Below are 26,188 nucleotides of genomic sequence, written 5' to 3'. Positions count from 1 at the left end.
CTTGCCAGTGCAAGTTGGAATTGTTTTGAAAAATTACGAGTAAGAGTAATTTTCCCCCTATACTCATACACAATATCTGTAGTTAGGACGTACGTTCTCATAGTAATTCTATCAGCACCATTTAAATATCGTTGAATTCATATAATGGATTGAAATAATATTTTAAGGTAAAAATCAATCGATGATTAAACATGATCAGATATGTAACCATAAGTGGCTTGTGGGTTCAATTGAACTCACCAAACTTTTCAAAATTTTAAAAAAGTACTAATAGTTTACAGATTTTATAATTTTAACCCTACTTAATTTCATATTGACCCCAAAAATAAATTATTAATTAATATTTTTTAAATTTTTCTCTTTTTCTTATTTCCCTCTTTTTGCTCTTATATTATATTTTTTCATTGGTGATACTAAAAAAGGCTACTCCTTTGGATTACAAGATAAGATGATACTATTTTATTTTAATTTTTACTTAAAATTAATTCTTTTCTTTTAACTTTCTTAATAATGCAGATCATGAGTTATGAGTTTATGTTGAGTTTAATAATGAGTTTGAAATAATTCATAGATTTTATGTGAGCTTTGATTTAATCTTATTTATTTGGTATGGGTTAATTAATTGCTATTTTAAGTTGGTTTTGATAAATTGTGGTTAGTTATTGTATTAATTTTGAATATGGTTTAAAGAATTGAAACTCTAAGCTGTTGAATTTGAAGATTTGATTTAATTTCGATATATTATTAGTTGCTAGATTTTTAGTTAAATTGATAGTTTTCATAGGTTATGAGTTAAATTTTACGGGTTAAAATTGTTTGAAAACTAAGTTATGAGTTGAATTTTGATAAATTGTGTTGCTTTTTAATTGTAATTGCAAATAATTATATTTCTAATAAAAAAATTCTTTTATTTTTTTTAGTTTGAACAAGTTTTTTATCAAAAGAAAGTTTTCTATAGGAACCATCAATTGAACAAAACATAAAGCGTCACGATAGTGTTCACAATGAGCCTATGAATCTAGTTCAAGACAAACATATGTTAGGTTAACTTGAGTAGTCTTCCTACAGATCCTAATTGAGGATTAAAATTTAGAATATCATCCTAATGATAAGACAAAGTGAGAAATGCATACTTGCAAAAAGGACCTTGCCAACCAATTATGATTTTAAAAAGCGCAATTGAGAATTTAATGCGTCGTTTTAATCCCATTTGGTTTAGAGAATATGCAAATGGTTGGAGTAGTGTAGAAAAGGAGGGTGTTTTTGTTTGTGTTGTTATCTTTTTAGACATGAATTAGCATTGATATTACCTGTTCGAACTGCAAGTGTTGAAAGAGCATTTTCTACGATGAAATTGTGAAAAATCGACTACGAATCGAATAGGAATCAATTGTTAAATGATTGTCTTATTACATATATTGAGAGAGAGATATTTGCTGAATTGTCAATGAAGCAATTATGCAACTTTTCAAAATATGAAAAATCGTCGAAGACAATTGTAGAATTGATAATTTTGTATATATAACTTTTAAAATATATTTTTTATGCTTATTACTTCGGTATATATTTATTGTAAATTTTCAATTTTGATGTTTTGAACTCACTACCTCAGAATCCTAGCTACGTTCCTGAACATGGTCCAATATAATTAAACTAAAAAACGTCATAACTACAACTTACTATATTATTAAAAATAACATAAATTTTGCATAACAAATTCTAAAGTCTCATTTTTTGCAGGGCTGGAGCTACATGAAGGCCACCCTAGGCCCTACAAATTTTTTAGTTTTTAACATCTGGCAATTTTAGATCACAGTGAATTATTCAACGCGTGATGATTTTAATTTGTGATAAAGTATGTAATATGTCTGTCTGTCTTGAATCTTGATATAATTAACATTTATATGCTAGGGAAAGTTTTATGGTATTTAAGGATAAACTTTCTCCATTTCAAAAAAAAAAAAAAAAAAAAAAAAAAAAATATGGGTTGTGTTCAATGATAAAAAAAAAAAAAAGTTAGAATCTTATCACTGGTACAATTGATTTAAGATTAATTACATTGTTTTCTAAGATTTGCTACAAAATGTTCTCTTTCAATTTTGGAAAGTAAACAATGATGGTTTTAAAAAAGAGGATTTGTCAGTTAGTATAATAGTAGTACGACAAAAAAGATCTTTTGAATAACTGGTTGTTGATTATTCCCAAATGACTCATATTTTTATATTTAAAATTATAATAATACCATAATGATCAATTGTTTGATTAAAATATTATTGTATATATAAATATTATCTATCTGGCCAAAATTGTTACAAAATTTTCAACATTACTCAAATTTGTAAGTTTGAATAAATCACATAATTTTAATGAACAAATGTCATTTAAGCTGTTATATTTAGCGGATAAATATGGTATAGACATAACAAAATTTACTTATTACAATTGAAGGAATAAACTATTGTATCAATCTTCATGTATTATTTAACAAATTAACGGTTTAACTTACAAAGGTTATGGTTAAGACAAACTCAATTTTTTTTTAAATTGTCATATTCTGTGAGAAGAACGATTTATACCTACCCAAAATTTGTTGTAAAGACAGTAATATCCAAAGCCTACCCAAAATTTATTGTAAAGATAAATAGTACTCAAAGGTTTGAAAATGACAACGTTTACTTTCCATCGTGCGTTAGTAATTTTTTTATATTGAAAAACAACATGGTAGAAAAGATACAATGCCCTTCAAGTTTATATCTTAGTTTTTATAATTTTAGTCAACTCTTCAATTACGTAAATGCCCACATCATTATGGTGAATTACAATTATGCCATCAAGTTATAATAAGTTAGTGAAATACTACGCTTGTCCCTATGAGTATGTAAAAAATCACACAACAAATGACCAATTTGTCCCTGTTTGGTAGCAATTTTCAGTATCCAAAGAAAGTAGCAGAATAAATTGCTCATTTAGCTGAAATTCATCATGATTTAAACTAAATCATTCATACAAAGAATATAATTGTAATGAAATCTTCTTCAGTTGCAAATAAACAGAAACTATGAATTTAGTATAATGAAATGTGTTACAAGGAAGATATACAAAAAAGTAGAAACAATTGTATATGTTGACTTATATCTTCGACAATTTCCTCCTTCATGCTTCACCATTTTGATTTTCGGAAAAGTGTAAACAGATAAAGAGATACACCATAATTTTCAATACAAAACAAAAGATGATCAGAAATTAAAAATATAGCTGTAACGAGAAAAATTAAATAGAGGACAAAATAAATAAAAACACAAACAAATCTACCATGCACAACTGCTGCCTACCCAAACAAATAAGGTCAAATCCAACCACCAAAAACAAGTAGCTCAAATTAACCCAAGCAGATCATGCCAAATTAAAACATAACAACAATCAAACAATCACACCATGCATTACTTAAACATTTATGAATAAATCAATATGTGCCAGGGATTATTCTTTAAATGTTATAGTTTCAAAGCTGAAAATAAATCTAGAGTACAGCTCCTTGGCTTTCTCAAGTACAGCAGCCACAACCATATTTAAATAGGACTTGAACCACCTTCTTAACACTTCATCACGGGTACCAGACAATGATTTAGTAAGTTCTTTCAATCATTGAAACTCCAAGGTTATCATAAGCAGACAGGCTATCATAAAACCAACGGAAATAAAAGGTAGCTGTAAAATTTACAATGTTAAAATCTCAAAACAAGGGAGTCGATTTGAAACTATAACATTTAAAAGAATAATCCTTTGCAACAGCTTCACACCAATACAAATAAAAGCATGTTGTATACTCTAGTTTATTTTCAGCTTAGCAACTAACCCTTGAGTACAACTGTACAAGTATAAATATCTAGTATATATATATTGATTACCCATACTCAATGTTAAAATCCCAAAAGGGAGTTAGAGCTTCACACCATAAACTAATAAGAGCAATGTTGTATACTCTAGATTTATTTTCAATTAGCAACTAATTTACGCAGATATGACTTCCTTTCCCATCCTTGAGTACAAGTATAAAGTATATGCAAGTATATATTGATTACCATACTCAATATATACTTGCATATATTTCAGCATGCTTCAACGTCGAAGAAATTATTATTCAATTCAGAATCATTCCAAAATAATTTTTCACTTTCTTATTACAACTTAAATACAGAGAGTCCCTATACTATTGCTAAATGTTATCTAACATAATCAAAATCAACAAGTTACATTATAATACAATTAGTGGCACTATAAACCACCGCAAACTTCTAAAACTCTAGCATACAAGAGTAATTTTATCACAAGAATCTGATTGAGGTCTTTTATCAAATAAGTGGTATTCGATGAACTTAGAATAACAGTGAACATAAGAGCTAGTCAATGAACAAAAACAAATACTCAATAGAGTGTAGAGTGAAAGGGAGACCTTTCGCCAGCATTTTGCAAGAACGCCTGCCCATACAAAACTGAGGGAATGTCGGTATCGTCCGGAGTTGATAGTTGCAGTATTTCACTTCATATAAGTGAAACCATGAAGATATTGATGATGCTGATGAAAATTGATTCCTACTAGCAAACAATGTTTGAGAGAGCAAATGAATCGAAGGAGCATTTAAGAGGCACCATTATCAACTTCTAAGACACTCCAGCAGCCAAATTAATTCACATATTACATACATATAGAAACACTAATACCCAAAATATAAATATAATTAATATACACAAATTCCAAGATAAAACACTTCCATCATCCCTAAACATACCCTCACACCAATTTTAATAATCAAGAAGTCCAAGTTAAATTCAACTTTAGCCAATAATAAACACAATAAAATTTATCACACCGATTTAACAAATTCAATTAAACTTCCTTCTGCTTACCCACTGTAAATCTCCCAATTAAATTGACACAAACACTCCCAATAATAATTCAAGGAAACTAGCCCCTCCATTTGCTATATATATATCAACATCAACCAAGTTATTGAGCATATGATCTAGAAGCATCAATAGAAATTGATGTCTAGCATTTGAAAATAAACCCTTTGGATTATGTTATCTCACACTAATCATTCTACCATAAAAATCACTCTTAAATCAAACAATTCACACAAGCAATAACAGAATTCAACACAAACCAGTAGTAAATTGCAATAGCTATGTTCAGTACGATCGATGACGAAGGCAAAAGAGCGCAGGGAGTCGAAGACCAGAAGCACGATGAAGGTGAACGCGACAGAAACCAGAATCAGTCAACGACGATGAACTGATGAAAAACGCAACAAGAGAGTGATGGAGACCGAGAACGAAGATGAGAGAGTGAAATGAAATGCAAATCTAGATTTAGGTTTTTAAATTTTGGTTTTTTGACCCGGCTTGCAGGAATTACTACACTGTTATTTAGCAGACGGAAATCACTCACGATACATGACAGAATATACCTATTTATGGTTTACAATCTTTAGGTATTACTTGTCTTTCGCGGTAAACTTTGGATAGATGTAAGGCATTCGGCTATTCTGTAATAGTGTAATGTTAACGTGCACAAGTTATATATATATGTTATTTATAAATTCTTTTTTTATTTACCTTTATTATTGGTATAATTAATGGTTGTTAATCTAACTATTAAATATAATATACGTGAAATTAACTTATAGGCAATCAGGAAATCGCTTTATAATTAGTGAACCATAATTTATTGAAAACCTCTTTAATGTTTTGTTGAGTCGAATTATTTATTCTACAGTCAGTCAAAATAAATAATGGCTTTTTCCCTTTTTATTTGAAAATTATAAAATAAAAATTTTTTTCTCTCCACTATCCTCGGAAAATCCCTCTGTCTCAAATTTATTAAAATAGAGGTTATTTTTATTGATATGCACCCATCCAGGAATGTTGTATTTTCAAATATTTGACTTTTTCATTAAATACATGTTAGGATATACAAAAAGTAGAGCATTAAATACATACTAGTAAATTAAGAATAAAATAATCCCCCCCCAAAAAAAGATAAAAATATATTTAAAGTCCAAAATTAAATAGTCAAAAATTCCTCAATATTAAATATACTATAGTGCATAATTTGGAAACTACTGCTGACAGGCTATATATACTATAGTTAGACTTTATATGGTTGCTTAGGAAATTCACTAGCAAACTAACCCAAGCCCATCCGAAAAAATATCAATCATCATTTTATTTGCCAAATTCCATTAAGCAAGCCAATTATTAAGAAACACTTATTGTTTATATACACAAGATTGGGTAAATTTTCAGGATTTCCCAACCACTAATTCTGATAAAACAGCTCAAAATTTTTTTAGCTTCTTAACGAACTGCACTGTGCAACTAAGAACATGGTCACAAGCACACATTCATAAATGATAAATACACTACAGCAAGAATATTCCAGCATGGGTCAGAGTTATTTCCAAATGAAAAGAAATGGCATTATTTCCAATCTAAAATTAAAACTAACTCAGCCTGGAATGAAACCAAATGAAAAGAATCTATTGAAGAATGGCCTTATTTCCAATCTAACAGTCACAAGGAAATACTAACAACAAGACAACAACTGAATCAAAATATGTAAACAAAAAAAAAAAAAATCATAACGATGTAATTTGGCCAAAAATGCAGTCCAGAACCATGTAATTCCAACCTCCAATTCATGTTTTTATTCAACAAAAATGCAACCCATAAACGCATATAAAACCAGCCACCACTACATGTATAATTTCGGTCGACATAAAATTCATAAACACATGGAATCCAAGCCATCATTGCATGCATCATATAACACATAACCAAAGAAATCCCATTCAAATAAAAATTGGAAAACACAAATTACACATGCAGATGAAGAACTACCAGAGAAAACAACATCATATAACACTTCTATTTGTCAATCACACAAACCAATCCCACCAAATTGATTGGATTTCTCTTTATCAAATCAACTCCATTCAACACAAATGTAAATCCAACACATTCATCCAACATAAAAAAAAAAATAATAATAATAAAATTAAAAAAAAAATTGAAAAACAGAAGTGTCGTATTACTGTGGATGATTTGTTTTTTCAGATGAGGAAGACGATGAACCAGATCACGCAGATGAGATGAAGAACACGATAACCCAGAACGCAGATGGAAGAAAGAAGAAGAAGAACACCGCGACTGTCGTTTTTGTTTTGTTTTTAAACGCTTTTCCCAAAATTTTTAACCCTAAACATTTTTAATTCACAAATTTTTTTTATTTAGACTAGGGACGCTCGTCCTAAAATAAAGGACGGCCGTCCATAAGGAATGGACAGCCGTCCCTTAAGAATGGACAGGCGTCCCTTAGGAATGGACGGTCATCCATTCCATATGGATGGTTGTCCATAAATAAGGGACGCCCGTCCATTCCTTATGGACAGGTGTCCAAATTTTTTTTTTTTACATTTTTAAACCAAATTATGGACCGGCGTCCATTATATACGGACGCCCATCCACAAATTGTGAACGGGCGTCCAAGATTTTTTTAAAATTTTTATATTTTACATATTGGACGGGCGTCCCTTATTTAATGGATGCCCGTCCAAAATTAAGGGACGGGCGTCCATTAACATATGAAATCCCGTCCAATATGTATGGACGGCCGTTCATAACCTATAAACGGCCGTCCCTAATTTTTTTTTAAAAAAAAATCATTTAGAAATGGACAGGCGTCCTCTAAATCAGGACATCCGTCCGTAGTAAATGGACTCCCGTCCATATCATTAGACAAAATTTAATAACGCTAAAATGCGTTGAATGGTCTGAATGGTCTGACTCAACACACACGTAAGCCGGTACAAAATTTTGGTATAAAAACACCGGTGTCTGTAGCATTGCTTATCGAACAATAGCAACGAGAATTAGAAAGAAGTCTTTTAGTGACCCAATTTGGGCCCCGGTCCATTTGGACCAGAGGTTCACTATTGTTCTGTCGGTCCAACCGTGGGTCACTCTAAACTAATTGAGATAACTAGGTTCATTTGCTGTCCAGATCCAACCGATCAAACAGGCCAGGTCGGGCTGGGTTTCAAAACACTGATTTTAATTAAATCTCAATAAATATTTGCTATAAAATAATGTTCCGACTCAATTTACAAAAATAGGAGCTACTAACTTTTAAATTAATTACAAATTCATTTAACAATTATATTTACCAGTAGTACCTTTAATCTACACAAGCAAAAAGTGAGAACCTATGATCTTAATTATCTCGTCCTATAAACTGAAAAAACAACAAAGGGATTGCTATGAAACATGAGACAAATTCATCATGGCATATGTTGATGCGTGATTTTGACACCAACAACCTCACAAGTGCAAAGTACTAAGAAGGTCTTAGAAATTACACATAATATGATTGTGAGAGTTGAGTATGGTGCAGTAGTGATATATGTTTGCAGAAATATAAATAAAAAGATTGACAAGAGATGTTTTTATAGTGGTTCGGATGTGTAAAGCGGATCCTACATCCACTGTTATTTTATTATTCTCTGACTATTTTTCTAATTTGCCTGTAAAGCGTACAAAGATAGAGTAATGCTTTTTTTACAGAGAAGAATAATAAAGTTCAAATGTTTGTCTAGCTCTCATATGTCTAGCCCCTAGCCTTCTTTTTCATGAAGAGAACTGCTAATCTATACACCTTTGAGCTCAACGTAATTGTCTAGCTCTCATATGTCCAGCTCCTAGCCTCCTTTTTCATGAAGAGAACTACCAATTTATACACCTTTGAGCTCAACGTAATGAATGCTTTTACTAGTTGTCTTGACACATAAAGAGTTCTCATTCATCCTGATCTTTTATTTTAATAAAGGTGGGATAGGTGTTATATAATATCTTTTTGAGACGGCTTATGCTTGCTGGCTAATACACTTTGTCTTTTAGGTAGTGTTGACATAAGTGTATATTTTGTGGGCATAACAACATCAATCAAGCCAAAAAAAAAAGGCACGAACAGGAGCCCATTTGATGCAAACAAAAAATGTTCTTCTACTTCATTTCACATGGGCATCTTGGCCTTAATATACAGTGAAGACAACCGTGAAATTCACAAATAATTGGTTTGATTGCTATGCAAATTCAATTTTGTTATTGAAGCAATGCATTTTTTAACATGCAGATTCAGATAGAAGAAGAATATCAATGGTCACACAAGGCAAAAAAGAAAAAAAAATCAAAAAATTTTATTATGTATCCTCGAATTAATTTACAAACCATATTTATCTTTTGTGTGTGGAATTTACATAAAAGTCTAATTATAATTGATCTACGTACAATATATCAATTCCATTTTACTGCTAAATTAGATGAGAAGTAAAAGATGAAAATAATAACAAAGGGATTCAATTTTATTATGTCTAACATTTCACAGTCCAGCTTACACTACAGAATTTATAACTAACGTGAGGCAGGCTATTCTGATGCCAACTCTGGTATTGGAATATGAGCCTTTTTCCTATGCCCCGTGACGTCAAAACATATATTTTGGGACACAACAGCCTCGTAATAGTCATTTTCTAGGTAGAACTATTATAGTTCCATGCCCCTCGCATCATTTGAGAACTCTAAAGCTGCACCACAACCACTTCTGAATATGAAAAAAGGGAAGCAATACATTTTTATTCTCTTATGTTAAAAATTAAAGACGAAGAAAGTTATCTTAACTTTCATTATTTCTTGTAACCATCTCCATTACTTAATGGAATGGGATCAACAAATAATGACATTATGCGATCTTTACTCGTGTCTTGAATACCATGTCCATCTCCATATTGGTACACACATTGAGCCACCATGCCTAGGTTCATTGCAGTTGTAACAAAAGTTTCTGAAAAATGAGGGTTTTCAAGCCAATCTTTGTTCATCTTCATCCATGCTACAGCTATCATTTCCTGTATGCGTTCACGAGCCTCTTCTTCAGACGCTCCAGTTTCATGCATGTAACAGTGGATAGATTTGGGAACATCCCCTCTTGCTATCTCGTGCTAAATTTGGAAAAAAAAAAAAGAAAAAAAAAAAACATAGAAGCAAATATTTTACCAAATAATTGAGAAGCAGTGAAAATATTTTATCATCAATTAGAGTTTATGAACTCCAATTCGGATATGAGGCTTTACCTAGAGGGACAAAATTTATGATTGACAGTTACAAAAAAGATATATGATAAACAAATAAATCTTAATAATAAATAGATTAATTAATATGTGAGCTCATGTCAAAAAAAAAAGGATCCTATTTTAGAAAAGAAAAGTACATATATAGAGCTTACCAATGACGTCCCCATGTCGTCTGCAAGTCGTAAAATGATGGCTGACCAATGAATTATATCGCTGTATTCGTCAAAGTATTTCATGGGCTCCTTTGGTAATGGATTTGTACTTAAAAAGTATGCATTAATTAGTATCACAGGTGCTGCTATAGAAATCCATGCATTGTCCATGTAATCTTTGAGGGTTAGGGTGTAACCATCCTTGTACCACTTTGCCTCCAATAAATAGGCTTTGCATAAATCTGTCCACTGAAACAATTTATAATGACATCAATCATAATGAATCACATTAAATCTACAACATTAAAAAATCACATTCATAATATATTTTATATAAATAGACTAAATTAATTACCGATTTCTTTAGATAAGGAATGATGTCAACTGCATGTTCTTTGAAAACATCAAAACCTAATTCGTTGACGAAATTGTAGAAAGCAAGAAAAAATATCTTCATATAGTGTGGAACTTTGTCAATTTTGTTGACATCCCATCTAAATAACAACACAAATTATATATAAAAATTCCATGTTGGGAATAGCTATGTACGGAATTAAATAACTATGTGTATCGATCGAAACTTGCATGGCCTGCCACAAACCTTTCAACGGCTTCGGTTAAGAGTTCAAGTTCATCCACAGTGCCATAAACATCATACACATCATCCATAGTCGTAATCAAAGCATTGACCACTCCAGACATACTCCTACAATATCCATACTGAGGTTCGGAAGTCATCCCCGTAGCCCAAAAGAAACTCACCATCCAGCTATCCCGTGCAAAACTACTAAGTTGATCTCCAAGACCCATCTTCTTCCACTTCCTTTGTATGAATAAGAACATCATCATGTGAACAAGATATTTTTTTAGTTTATTAATTGCTTTTATATTTATGTTGTAGTTTCATGTTTAAATATTAAATCAACAACTTTACCCGCTCTTAATTAGGTATAGATAGCGTCTTACCTTGATGCAGACTTCATATCCTCTTGGTGCGTTGCTTGCACCATGTTAAAATCGAGTTTAGCAAGCTCAAGCACGATACTGTTCATGTCAGGTCTTGTCTCATATACATCTATGAACCACCTTGCCTCCAATCTTGGCATCCTCCAATACCGTGGAAGCTCCAACTCATGGCTCACTACAGTGGAAAGATATTGATCTTTGTTTTCTTTCACATTTTCGTTGAGGTAGGAGGTTGTGAAATTTCTAAAATCATCAAAGATAGAATTCTCTTCTTCTTTCAAAAGAAATGCAGCTTCATACATAGATAAAATTCCTTTGCAATCATCTTTGAGGCATGGCCTGAAGTTTCCTTTCTCATCCCTGAAATTTTCGAAAATTTCTGGAAAAAGGATGCAAGAATGAAAGGGAAATTAATTACTTTTTCCATCGCGTTGCACTGTAAAAGAATCTCACGAATCCAATAAATTTTATATTTGGTAGAAAAATTGTGTATAAATGACTACAAATCGCAACTTTTTGTGTATGTGATAGATATATATTATGTACCTGTAGGTACATCATAGCCATGTTGTCTTAAAAGTCTGAATTCAAGAGCTACTGCATGTAAACTTTCTTTTCTTTTGTTATAATTGCTGGAATTGTTGTTGTGTATCTTATTAAGGATTCTCTTTATTTCCTCCTGAAAGTGATAAGATACTCCAAGTCTTTCCAAGTCATCAATGAGCTCTAGTCGATGTAAAGGATCCACCAAATTAAGCATCAGCCTAACTTCTTCCTTAAGCTTTTCAACCCGTTTGGCAAACGGTTCTCCCTGCATATATCAGAACTAATTAATTTTAATAACTTATAAACAATGTTTTAAAACCCGGCCCGGCTCGGCCGGTTTAATTGGGACCCGGAAGCTTCAACGGGTTGGGTTTATATTTTTCCTATTCACCCAAAACCCTAGGATTTGGAAGGATGATCGGCGAACAATTGACGGTCGGGATGTTGGAGCTTTTGAAGAGAAAGTGCCAATAAATGCAATGGTGGTGATGGAGTTGATTTCTGGTGAGGAAATAGAACAAAACTGGAAGCGGCAACAACTAGCTTTTGCCGGCGATTGGCGAGGTTATGGGGGTGGGGTGAGATGGGTTTTGGTCGGAAGGAAGAGGAAAGTAATTTCTGGGTGATGGGGAGGGTTGTCGACGCCGGCGTTGATAAGATCTAGTTGAAATCGGACCTATTTCGGCCAGATCTTTGGTATATTTTAAGGGGAATAGGCTCAAGGGATGACGAGGTTGCATCTGGGGTGTCGCCTCCACCAACCAATCACCGGCCGATTTGTATTGCTAAATTTTAAACCTATAGAGACTTAACGTAATTTTTAGGGGTGTATTTGCTGAATTTTAGAAGTTTTTGTCAACCGGTCAACCCAGGACCCTGCAACTTTGCTGGGTTTCACCCCGGGTTGGGTTTTAAAACATTGCTTATAAATACTGATGCAAACCATATGCTTCTATAAGTATAAGAAATAAAAGTTAATTGACAACAGAAATATACCACATAGTTACTGGCAAGTGATTGAGCAAAATCATGGGGCCAAATGGAAGGTTGGTAATTGGCTGATCGTCTAACAATGGTTTCGTCGGACGTTTCGGTTGCAGCTATACATTTGAGTACTAATCTACCAGCTCGACCAATGATGTTGCCGGATGATCCAACTAAGGAGCTGTTTTAAAGGCGGCAATCTTTTAAAAGTTAATGAAGGCGATGAAGTAACCTGACAATAAAGGCGGCAATCTTTTAAAAGTTAATGAAGGCGATGAAGTAACCTGACAATAAAGAGCCATTTTGATTTAGGAAGGTTTTTCAGGACAAGTGTTGGGTGGAATGACTTGTATGAGGTTGTAGTTGCACTCCCAATGCCTCTATTTATACACACCGTGTATGACTGTGAAGTACTAGTTAATCATTATAAACCAAAAAAAAAAAGGATATGACTTTAATGAAGCTAACCAATACTTTCTAACGAAGCGATGTGACATCTTAAAAGCTCGCCCCCCCTCATCTATCTTGCCAACTCTAGGACTTAAGAAGTCATTGATTTTACTATCATATAATGAGCAACAGAAGTAAATCTTAAACATCTCTCTAAATGGTGGCGGAAAAGAAATGTTTCTCAGAGATTCTTAACAATAATTCATTTACTTATTTAACATGCATCTGTTGGTTTGTTGACTTTTCAGCTATAACACATTGATCAATTTGAATCCTTTTAACGTGGGTAAAATCCTAACACAAGTAGTAGTGTTAAGTTGGTTAAAGGGAGAACAACATTTTCCCACCCAAGATTTGGCGAAAATACACTTTCCCATCCGTCAAGTTTCAAAATGACACTTTCCCACTATTCATCAAGTTTTATTAGTGTTTTTTTTTAATATTTAATTGAAAAGACAAAACCACCCTTAAATAGTTTATTTCCTAACAGCTTTTTAGCTACTTTTTCATAATTTATTAAGATTTTTTATGTTAATTAGTAAAAAAGAAAAACATTATATTATGAAAAAAATATTATAAATTTAACAGATTATTGAATAATAGTGATGAGATACTGATGATATTATAAATAAATAAATATTAAAGTCATTTAACTTTAAACAATTTTATAGTATTATTCTTAACTTTTTAATTAGGATTAACTATTTTTTCTTTTTGGACTTTTTAATATCTAACTTTTTGGCTAATTAAAAAATAATAAAAAAATTTATAAAGTCAAATAATTAAGGATATTTTTATTTTTTAGTTAAATATTAACAGAAAATATAATAGAACTAAATAAAGGGTGAAAAAGTGCCATTTTGAAACTTGATGCGAGAGACGTTTTACCAAACCTTTGGTGGGAAAAGTTGTTCTCCCTTCATTAAGGTGAAGTAAACAAAAACGTCAAATTAGCCTGTTAATATCTTATTCCCCAAATCTTAATATTAATTAAATATAGAAGGAGCATAACTTGTATAGCCACATCTGTATCATATTTACTGGCGATCAAATTTAATAAAGCTATTCATAATCCAATGTACATCTTTTCCATTCAAAACCTGATGGCCATTTAATTACACAAATAACACATGTCAAAAAGTGGATTATTAAAGAACAATTAATTACATTTATGGAAAGTGTCACCGTTATGGCCACAAAAGTCTAAATAGTATTATTTTATCAAAATTGAGAAGTGATGTCGATTTCTATCTAGCTAATACAGTTCCACCCATTTCACGAATAAAATGTGGTCAATTAAGTAATCAAGAAAACTGCTTTTAAAAAATATGCAATTATAGAGAGAAAAATCTTTGTAGGGTAACATTAAAGTCATTACAGAATCCTTTAACAATTAAATATTATTGTAGGATTACTCTTAATTGAAAGGAAACAATATACTAACAAAATGTTTTATACTTGAATGAATATGTAAGGAGCAAAACCTTGAGCAAATATATTTGAAACAATAATCAAATTTACAAGAGACACAAACAATTTTACGTGGAAAAACCTCTTCGATGTGAAGAAATTAAAAAACCACGAGATCGAATAATCCACTTAAATCCACCATAATAAAAAAGTGTTTACAACAACCACAAATCACCAATAATATTCCACACAAAATTTAGAGCTTTATTACAACTCTAACAAAGTGAAATATATAAAAGAGTTACGAAAAGATAAGAGTAGAGCACCCAAAATGTAGGTCGTATAACTCCAAATTTAACCATTAAAATCGAAAAACCATCCAGATTGAAAGTCAAATGTCCTCTGCGTTTTGACCAAATATCAGATTGATTAGGCTAGAGATGACATTCTAATTGTCAGGTTGAAAAAGGACAAACGGATTTAAAATTTTGCAACTCAACTCTTTGATTTATTGTCTTTTTAGAGGCAAAACTCTACAAAAAAAAAAAAAAAAAAAAAATAGTTATAACGAAACTGACCGTTGGATATGAAGGTCTTGCCATCAGCAACGCTTTGAAATTTTAATAAAAATGAAGTAAGATTTACCATTGGATCATCTCCAAAATAACTTGGTATGACTGCCTCTCTCTCTCTCTTTTACGTATTTTTAATCTGTAAACAGTATCCACGTTTTTTACTGTTCACCCACTCAAAAATCAACTAAAACAAGCTGCACTTCATTTTTAATTTTTTTTTTTTGAGCTTTAGAAACCCAAACCCAAGATTAATCAATCTAGTAGGAACTACACAGCTTTCTAATTGAATTAATGAGAAGTATCCAAGTTGACATTGAAGAAGTGATTCTTAAGAATATTAATCGATTTAATTATTTACCATCTGTTCGCTCTGTTGACAGCAAACACATCGCTTGTTGAAATTCTCCATTCAATAGGTTGTCTTCGTGCTTTTACTCTGTTTAAAAAGTGGAATGGTGGATTATAAAAAAAATAAAAAATAAAATGATTCGTGTATTAACAATAAATTATTTATTAATAAGTTGTCAAGCAAATGGTGAATTAGGAATGATCTTTTTTTTTTTTTTTTTTTAATAATCGGGGTGTTTAGGTTAACTTACATATACCTCAACAAATCCCTCAAGACTCTAGAATTATTGGTCGGGTAAGATCTCCACTGGATATCTCTATTAGTAACCGAATAGAGATTCGAACTCAGAACCTTTTGAGTAATACATTCAAGAGCTTATATCGAACTACTCAACCACCCAAAGGTAGTTTGATTATGTTTTTGTCATGGTTCATCAAAGTAGGAAACTTCATAGCTCCACTACTTACGTCAAAATTGCAATAAAAATTTGACATGAAAGTTCTCAATCGAAATATTGAAAACAATACTTATGTCCGTTTCATTATTGGTGACATTAAATTATTACCACTAAAGAAAGTCTAAAATTAAAAATAATAATGATAATTAGTAATTTAATCATGTTCTTTAATTAGAAAAGACTCGGTCTCTAAGTAATGATCTAAATTGACGTTATTTCATGTCTAATTTTGAAATTCATAAATATTTATCTCTTTTTTTTTTTTTTTAAATGATTAGAGGTATTTAGATCAATTTACGCATACCCCAACTAATCAAGATTTATCATTAGCGATTGAACCGTTAGAAGGAAATCACTATTCTTGAAGGAGTAATGCTATACTTACTCACAATCTTACTAACCATCTTACAATCCTGGAAAATATAACGGCATAGTACGGGTACCATATGCATAGTACCCATACTATGCCGTTATATTTATCAGAATAGTAAGATGGTTAGTAAGATTGTGAGTAAGCATAATTTTATTGATTCTTGAAGATGCCACTTCGGACTTTCAATTTCCTTCTTGGTAAACTGATACCGAGTTACCGACACTTCTTTTTAAAAAACTGAGCTTATTGATTTTGGTAGTGGACTGGATTATTTGGCCTACACCAGATAAGTTGACTTTAAAAATTAAAAATCTGAATTCCAGAGCTCTGCCACATATATACATAAAAATAAATAAATAAGTGGAGCTATTAACACCCACTAATAAACTAAATAAACCTCATTTCTTAAGGTACTACATTTTAAAGTTTTAAAACTAATTTTTTTTCTTAGGGCATCCCATAAAATCCATAAATACCTTCCATTCCATTCTCTTTTTTATATATATTTTTAAAAAATTAACATTTCAATCCCTTCACGTATGTTATACATCTACAATCGTTATTTCTAAATAAAACTTTAAATAATTAAATTGAAAGTTAGAAAAAATTAAAATTAAAAAAAATCCTTTCAAATAAACTCAAGATTATAATAATAAATTAATATGTAAAGCAATTAAAAATTTATAATTTTGTATTCCTTGTAGCTTGATATATCGCATTCCAAATTTTCTTCATCCATTAAACTATCTTTTTGTTTTAAGAATGATTCTAATAGTATTAAAAAAAAAAAAAAAAAAAAAAGGGGTTTATAAGATAATAGTGGGGTGTCAAAACTATTTGTGAAAAATAGGATATTAAAGTTAATTATAATAATTTAATATATGAATAAAATTATTTTATAAGTGGTGGTCTATTGCGCCTAATTGAGAACTTCTCTTTTTCATGATACTTGGGGTTTTCTTAATCATCGTTTCGTGTGGGTTTTGTTTTGAAAAGAAAACAAATATACATATTTTTCTCCATTTCTCAAGTTCACTTAATAAAGTACTAATCCATGTCATTTCTGAAGCTGCTTGGGCAATGATCTATACTCACTCTTAATACTTGATTTGGCAACAGATTTTTGTTTCCTGGAACTCCAGGACACCAAATTACTGCCAAAGTAAACACAACTCCCACTAGTGACTTTCTATTTGTTGTATCACATGCCTAGTCTGTGTTTGAGTATCCCTCTAGCTCAAATCTTCCTCCAAAGTGAACTTTAAGTCCATAATTGATGGTACCTTTAAGTTATCTCAATACTCGTTCAATAGCTTGCCAGTGCAAGTTTGGAATTGTTTTGAAAAATTTACGAGTATAGAGTAATTTTCCCCCTATACTCATATACACAATAATTCTGTAGTTAGGACGTACGTTCTCATAGTAATTCTATCAGCACCATATTTAAATATCGTTGAATTCATATAATGGATTGAAATAATATTTTAAGGTAAAAATCAATCGATGATTAAACATGATCAGATATGTAACCATATAGTGGCTTGTGGGTTCAATTGAACTCACCAAACTTTTCAAAAATTTTAAAAAAGTACTAATAGTTTACAGATTTTATAATTTTAACCCTACTTAATTTCATATTGACCCCAAAAAATAAATTATTAATTAATATTTTTTAAATTTTTCTCTTTTCTTTATTTCCTCTCTTTTGCTCTTATATTATATTTTTTCATTGGTTGATACTAAAAAAAGGCTACTCCTTTGGATTACAAGATAAGATGATACTAATTTTATTTTTATATTTTTACTTAAAATTAATTCTTTTCTTTTAACTTTCTTAATTAATGCAAGATCATGAGTTATGAGTTTATGTTGAGTTTAATAAATGAGTTTGAAATAATTCATAGATTTTGATGTGAGCTTTGATTTAATCTTATTTATGTTGAGGTATGGGTTAATTAATTGCTATTTTAAGTTGGTTTTGATAAATTGTGGTTAGTTATTGTATTAATTTTGAATATGGTTTAAAGAATTGATAAAACTCTAAGCTGTTGAGATTTGAAGATTTGATTTAATTTCGATATATTAGTTAGTTGCTAGATGTTTAGAGTTAAATTTGATGAGTTTTCATAGGTTTATGAGTTAAATTTTACTGGGTTAATAGAAATTGTTTGAAAAACCTAAGTTATGAGTTGAATTTTGATAAATTTGTGTTGCTTTTTAATTGTAATTGCAAATAAATTATATTTCTAATAATAAAAATTCTTTTATTTTTTTTTAGTTATGAACAAGTTTTTGATCAAAAGAAAGTTTTCTAATAAGGAACCATCAATTGAACAAAACATAAAGCGTCACGATAGTGTTCACAATGAGCCTATGGAATCTAGTTCAAGACAAACATATGTTAAGGTTAACTTGAGTAGTCTTCCTACAGATCCTAGATTGAGGATTAAAATTTTAGAATATCATCCTAATGATAAAGACAAAGTGAGAAATGCATACTTGCAAAAAGGACCTTGCCAACCAATTATGATTTTAAAAAGCGAGCAATTGAGAATTTAATGCGTCGTTTTAATCCCATTTGGTTTAGAGAATATGCAAATTGGTTGGAGTATAGTGTAGAAAAGGAGGGTGTTTTTGTTTGTGTTGTTATCTTTTTAGACATGAAATTAGCATTGATATTACCTGTTCGAACTGCAAGTGTTGAAAGAGCATTTTCTACGATGAAGATTGTGAAAAATCGACTACGGAATCGAATAGGAGATCAATTGTTAAATGATTGTCTTATTACATATATTGAGAGAGAGATATTTGCTGAATTGTCAATGAAGCAATTATGCAACGTTTTCAAAATATGAAAAATCGTCGAAGACAATTGTAGAATTGATAATTTTGTATATATAACTTTTAAAAGTATATTTTTTATGCTTATTACTTCGGTATATATTTTATTGTAAATTTATCAATTTTGATGTTTTGAACTCACTAACTCAGAATCCTAGCTACGTTCCTGAACATGGTCCAATATAATTAAACTAAAAAAACGTCATAACTACTAACTTACTATATTATTAAAAATAACATAAATTTTGCATAACAAGATTCTAAAGTCTCATTTTTTGCAGGGCTGGAGCTACATGAAGGCCACCCTAGGCCCTACAAATTTTTTTAAGTTTTTAACAATCTGGCAATTTTAGATCACAGTGAATTATTCAACGCGTGATGATTTTAATTTGTGATTAAGTATGTAATATGTCTGTCTGTCTTGAATCTTGATATAATTTAACATTTATATGCTAGGGAAAGTTTTATGGTATTTAAGGATAAACTTTCTCCATTTCAAAAAAAACAAAAAAAAAAAAAAAAAAAAAAAAAAAAAATATGGGGTTTGTTCAATGATAAAAAAAAAAAAAAGTTAGAATCTTATCACTGGTACAATTGATTTAAGATTAATTACATTGTTATTTCTAAGATTTGCTACAAAAATGTTCTCTTTTCAATTTTGGAAAGTAAACAATGATGGTTTTAAAAAAGAGGATTTGTCAGTTAAGTATAATAGTAGTAACGACAAAAAAGATCTTTTGAATAACTGGTTGTTGATTATTCCCAAATGACTCATATTTTTATATTTAAAAAATTATAATAATACCATAATGATCAATTGTTTGATTAAAAATATTAATTGTATATATAAAATTATTATCTATCTGGCCAAAATTGTTACAAAATTTTCAACATTACTCAAATTTGTAAGTTTGAATAAATCACTCATAATTTTAATTGAACAAAATGTCATTTAAGCTGTTATATTTAGCGGATAAAAATATTGTATAGACATAACAAAATTTACTTATTACAATTGAAGGAATAAACTATTTGTATCAATCTTCATGATATTATTTTAACAAATTAACGGTTTAACTTACAAAGGTTATGGTTAAGACAAACATCAATTTTTTTTTAAATTGTCATATTCTGTGAGGAAGAACGATTTATACCTACCCAAAATTTGTTGTAAAGACAAGTAATATCCAAAGCCTACCCAAAATTTATTGTAAAGATAAATAGTACTCAAAGGTTTGAAAATGACAAACGTATACTTTCCATCATGTGCTGTTAGTAATTTTTTATTATTGAAAAACAACAATGGTAGAAAAGATACGAATGCCCTTCAAAGTTTATATCTTAGTTTTTTATTAATTTTAGTCAACTCATTCAATTACGTAAATGCCCACATCATTATGGTGAATTACAATTATGCCATCAAGTTATAATAAGTTAGTGAAATGACTAGCTTGTCCCTATGAGTATGTAAAAAATGAGACACAACAAATGACCAATTTGTCCCTGTTTTGGTAGCAAATTTTCAAGTATCCAAAGAAAGTAGCAGAATAAAATTGCTCATTTGTAGCTGAAATTCATCATGATTTAAACTAAATCATTCATACAAAAGAATATAATTTGTAATGAAATTCTTCTTCAGTTGCAAATAAACAGAAACTATGAATTTAGTATAATGAAATGTGTTTACAAGGAAGATATACAAAAAAAGTAGAAACAATTGTATATGTTGACTTATATCTTCGACAATTTCCTCCTTCATGCTTCACCATTTTGATTTTCGGAAAAGTGTAAACAGATAAAGAGATACACCATAATTTTCAATAACAAAACAAAAAGATGATCAGAAATTAAAAATATAGCTGTAACAGATAAAAATTAAGATAGAGGACAAAAATAAATAAAAACACAAACAAATCTACCATGCACAACTGCTGCCTACCCAAACAAATAAGGTCAAAATCCAACCACCAAAAACAAGTAGCTCAAATTAACCCAAGCAGATCATGCCAAAATTAAAACATAAACAAACAATCAAACAATTACACCACGCATTACTTAAAACATTTATGAATAAATCAATATGTGCCAGGGATTATTCTTTTAAATGTTATAGTTTCAAAGCTGAAAATAAATCTAGAGTACAGCTCCTTGGCTTTCTCAAGTACAGCAGCCACAACCATATTTGAAATAGGACTTGAACCACCTTTCTTAACACTTCATCATCGGGTACCAAGACAATGATTTAGTAAGTTCTTTCAATCATTGAAACTCCAAGGTTATCATAAGCAGACAGGCTATCATAAAACCAACAGGAAATAAAAAGGTAGCTGTAAAATTTACAATGTTAAAATCTCAAAACAAGGGAGTCGATTTGAAACTATAACATTTAAAAGAATAATCCCTTTGCAACAGCTTCACACCAATAAACAAATAAAAGCAATGTTGTATACTCTAGATTTATTTTCAGCTTAGCAACTAACCCTTGAGTACAACTGTACAAGTATAAAATATGCTAGTATATATATATTGATTACCATACTCAATGTTAAAATCCCAAAAAAAGGGAGTTAGAGCTTCACACCAATAAACTAATAAGAGCAATGTTGTATACTCTAGATTTATTTTCAACTTAGCAACTAATTTACGCAGATATGACTTCCTTTCCCATCCTTGAGTACAAGTATAAAGTATATGCAAGTATATATTGATTACCATACTCAATATATACTTGCATATATTTCAGCATGCTTCAACGTCGAAGAAATTATTATTCAATTCAGAATCATTCCAAAATAATTTTTCACTTTCTTATTACAACTTAAATACAGAGGAGTCCCTATACTATTGCTAAATGTTATCTAACATAATCAAAATCCAACAAGTTACATTATATATACAATTAGTGGCACTATAAACCACGCAAACTTCTAAAACTCTAGCATACAAGAGTAATTTGATCACAAGAATCTGACTGAGGTCTTTTATCAAATAAGTGGTATTCGAGTGAACTTAGAATAACAGTGAACATAAGAGCTAGTCAATGAACAAAAACAAATACTCAAATAGGGAGTGTAGAGTGAAAGGGAGACCTTTCGGCCAGCAATTTTGCAAGAACGCCTGCCCATACAAACATGAGGGAATGTCTGTATCGTCCTGAGTTGATAGTTGCAGTATTTCACTTCATATAAGTGAAACCATGAAGATATTGATGATGCTGATGAAAATTGATTCCTACTAGGCAAACAATGTTTAGAGAGAGCAAATGAATCGAAGGAGCATTTTGAAGAGGCACCATTATCAACTTCTAATGACACTCCAGCAGCCAAATTAATTCAACATTATTACATACATATAGAAACACTAATACCCAAAATATAAATATAATTATATATACACAAAATTCCAGATATATAAAACACTTCCATCATTCCCTAAACATACCCTCACACCAAATTTTAATAATCAAGAAAGTCCAAGTTATAATTCAACTTTAGCCAATAATAACCACAATAAAAATTTATCACACCGATTTAACAAATTCAATTAAACTTCCTTCTTGCTTACCCAATGTAAATCTCCCAATTAAATTGACACAAACACTCCCAATAATAAATTCAAGGAAACTAGCCCCTCCATTTGGCTATATATATATATCAACATCAACACAAGTTATTGAGCATATGAATCTAGAAGCATAAATAGAAATTGATGTCATAGCATTTGAAAATAAACCCATTTGGATTATGTTATCTCAACTAATCATTCTACCATAAAATCACTCTTTAAATCAAGACAAATTCAACACAAGCAATAACAGAATTCAACACAAACCAGTAGTAAATTGCAATAGCTATGTTCAGTCGATCGATGACGAAGGCAAAAGAGCGACAGGGAGTCGAAGACCAGGAAGCACGATGAAGGTGAACGCGACAGAAACCAAGAATCAGTCAACGACGATGAACTGATGAAAAACGCAACAGAGGAGTGATGGAGACCGAGAACGAAGATGAGAGAGTGAAATGAAGATGCAAATCTAGATTTAGGTTTTTAAAATTTTGGTTTTTTGACCCGGCTTGCAGGAAATTACTACACTGTTATTTAGCAGACGGAAATCACTCACGATACATGACAGAATATACCTATTTATGGTTTACAAATCTTTTAGGTATTACTTTGTCTTTACGGTAAACTTTGGATAGATGTAAGGCATTCGGCTATTCTGTAATAGTGTAATGTTAAACGTGCACAAGTTAATATATATATGTTATTTATAAATTCTTTTTTTATTTACCTTTATTATTGGTATAATTAATGGTTGTTAATCTAACTATTAAAATATAATATACGTGAATTAACTTATAGGCAATCAGGAAATCGCTTTATAATTGAGTTGAAACTCATAAAATTTATTGAAAACCTCTTTAATGTTTTGTTGAGTCGAATTAATTTATTCTACAGTCAGTCAAAAATAAATAATGGCTTTTTCCCTTTTTCTTTGAAAATTATAAAATATAAAAATTAGTTTCCACTTCTCTCCACTATCTTCGGAAAATCCTCTCTTTCTCAAATTTTATTAAAATAGAGTTATTTTTATTGATATGCACCCATTCAGTAATGTTGTATTTTTCAAAATATATTGACTTTTTTATTTAATACATGGTTAGGATATACAACAAAAAGTAGAGCATTAAAATACATGACTAGTAAATTAAGAATAAAATAAATCCCCCCCCAAAAAAAGATGAAAAATAATTATTTAAGAGTCCAAAATTAAATAGTCAAGCAAATTCCTCAATATGAAGCTTCAAAATTCTAATTAAGGCACATCATAAATTGCTAGACGTTATCCAAATTAGAGTTATCCTTCAACATGCAAAATCTCAACTGACCATATGCAATCAAATATGAAAAACAATAAACATTGTATTATGTATATCATTTTCATTTTTCATGAAATTATTACTACTAAAAAGGTCCCAAAAAAGAAAAAGAAAAAAAAAAGCCATTAAAGTAGTTTAATATCATGTTCTTCAGGAATAATCTAACACTCATGTTCAAAGAACCTTTGTGTTAAACTTCTAGAAGAACCTTTGCGTTAAACTTCTAGAGCTTCAAGTAACAAAATTGAGGGTTTGGTTGATTAGAGAAAGAATATAATAGTTTGTTTTATAATTAGTTCTGTGAGATCCCAGATTGTACAAATTACATATGATCCCTTACTTTTACGGGCACAATTTGCCTTGGAAGGAAAATTTTTAAAACGTTAACTACATGTTACTAATGTGAGAATGTCACTCTCAAGCTTAATTTTGTGTTTTTTTTTTTTTTTTTTTTTTAACCAACTCATTCATCCTTGCCATATTAACCATATTAATTTGTTCTCCATTTTAAGTTGGTTTCCTTGAGTGGGCTTCATTAGGTTTTTTGAGCTTCTTCTAAGATCAACTAATTTTATTCATAATTAACTATAGCTAGCAAATTCTTCTTTGGTTGGTTTCCTCCAGTTGAGCCTGAGCCCACTTTCCCAGCATTCCATTTGAACAATTAATAAGCTTACCGGAAAACCAATTAATCAAGAAAACTGTTTGTTATTCTACATACAGTTACAGTACGAATTTTGCAGGCACTTACAGGCGAGACTTCTTGAGGGTACTGGGGTCAATGCCAATAATGCATTATTAGCGGAGTTCTTGTAACCGTTGGGGATCGTGCTAGAGTGGTGGGTGAACTAGTACTCTTTTAACTTTTATTTGAAATTATTTTTAACTGGAACATGTTTGGTTGAGAAGAATTCTAGTTCTTGATTAATTTTGCATAATCAATCTTAAACTTAACTATGAAGTTAAGTTTGTTTCCTTGTTTAACAAGTCATTTCTGCCTCTGCTGTGGAATTGTGGTTGGTGTTTTTGTCAATTGTAATATCTAACTTAACAGCGAAGGAATCTTGGTTAATTTTGCATGAGTAGATTTCCTTTTTATTGGGGCAGGTTTGGTATATAATGAATGAGGATAATACTACATTTATAACCAAATTTTACAAATTTTCTCTCACAACCTCAGGTGGCAACTCGCAATTGCTCTGCTCGAAAATAGGTCCCATTTGCTCACTATAAATCTTGCATAATTAATTGAAACTAATTAATTATAAACTGTCACATCAAGATTGTGAGAGAAAATTTATAAGATTGGACGAGTCAATCTTTATTGATAATAAGTGTCATAGATGTGTTTTTGGGCTGTCTTTGTACCTGGTGGATGCGCGCTCAGTTTTTTGGTATTCAATGTGGCCTGTCTGTCTACATTTGTATTTTCTTTGTAAATCATTATTTATACATTTTGTACAGCTTCTTATGAAAAAAAAAAAAAAAAAAAAAAGATATTGTGAGATGATTTATACAATAACCAACTTCAGAGCTGTTGGTTAAATTTCTAGTTTAAAGGTTTCTAATGTTTCCTACCCGATAAGGCTGGTATTCTTATTCCCTTGTACACAATGAAGACAAAATATCAGTAGGGAGAAACCACCATATTAAAAGACACCAAGAAACACATATCTATATTCCACCATATATACCAACCCTGTTTTAAACAGAATTGAAACCTAACCATATAGAATTACTATTAAACACTGGTTTGATGATTTCAGTTTAGAGTTTTAGATACTTATCATATAATTATTTGATTAGATTTAAATATTAAAATGTGTAAGTATAGTGGGACGGCGATTTTGTACCTACAATGTGGGAATGAGGCAGGGATTTTCTCCCCGCAATTCGGGGATTTTCCCCTAGTTTGGGGCAAGGCAAGGCAGGGACGGGGGTTCCTCATCATCCCCAAAACGGGGACGGGTTTAGGATCAATCTAAGGGGGTGGGGAATGGGAAATCTGGCCCTGCGTT

At 30.7% G+C, this 26,188-nt stretch overlaps 1 protein-coding gene and 1 long non-coding RNA gene across 2 annotated transcripts; both read right to left on the bottom strand.

The window, feature by feature from the left end:
- Positions 1 to 9,665: 9,665 nt before the first annotated feature.
- Positions 9,666 to 13,137, bottom strand: LOC116129388 (terpene synthase 10-like). Its single transcript, XM_031415135.1, has 8 exons — positions 13,073 to 13,137; positions 12,848 to 13,016; positions 11,852 to 12,116; positions 11,306 to 11,684; positions 10,941 to 11,162; positions 10,695 to 10,833; positions 10,340 to 10,588; positions 9,666 to 10,055 (listed from the first exon to the last, which is right to left on the bottom strand). Exons 1-8 carry the CDS (start codon positions 13,135 to 13,137, stop codon positions 9,741 to 9,743), a joined length of 1,803 nt encoding a protein of 600 aa, XP_031270995.1. The 3' UTR covers positions 9,666 to 9,740.
- An 8,204-nt stretch (positions 13,138 to 21,341) lies between these two features.
- Positions 21,342 to 23,384, bottom strand: LOC116129371. Its single transcript, XR_004127909.1, has 2 exons — positions 23,122 to 23,384; positions 21,342 to 22,521 (listed from the first exon to the last, which is right to left on the bottom strand). It is a non-coding gene; the product is annotated as an uncharacterized LOC116129371 (long non-coding RNA).
- Between the last annotated feature and the right edge of the window lie 2,804 nt (positions 23,385 to 26,188).

Source organism: Pistacia vera, unplaced genomic scaffold (genome assembly GCF_008641045.1).
Source record: "Pistacia vera cultivar Batoury unplaced genomic scaffold, PisVer_v2 Contig211, whole genome shotgun sequence".
Lineage (NCBI taxonomy): Eukaryota > Viridiplantae > Streptophyta > Magnoliopsida > Sapindales > Anacardiaceae > Pistacia > Pistacia vera.
This window is presented reverse-complemented; position numbering and strand designations above follow the sequence as displayed.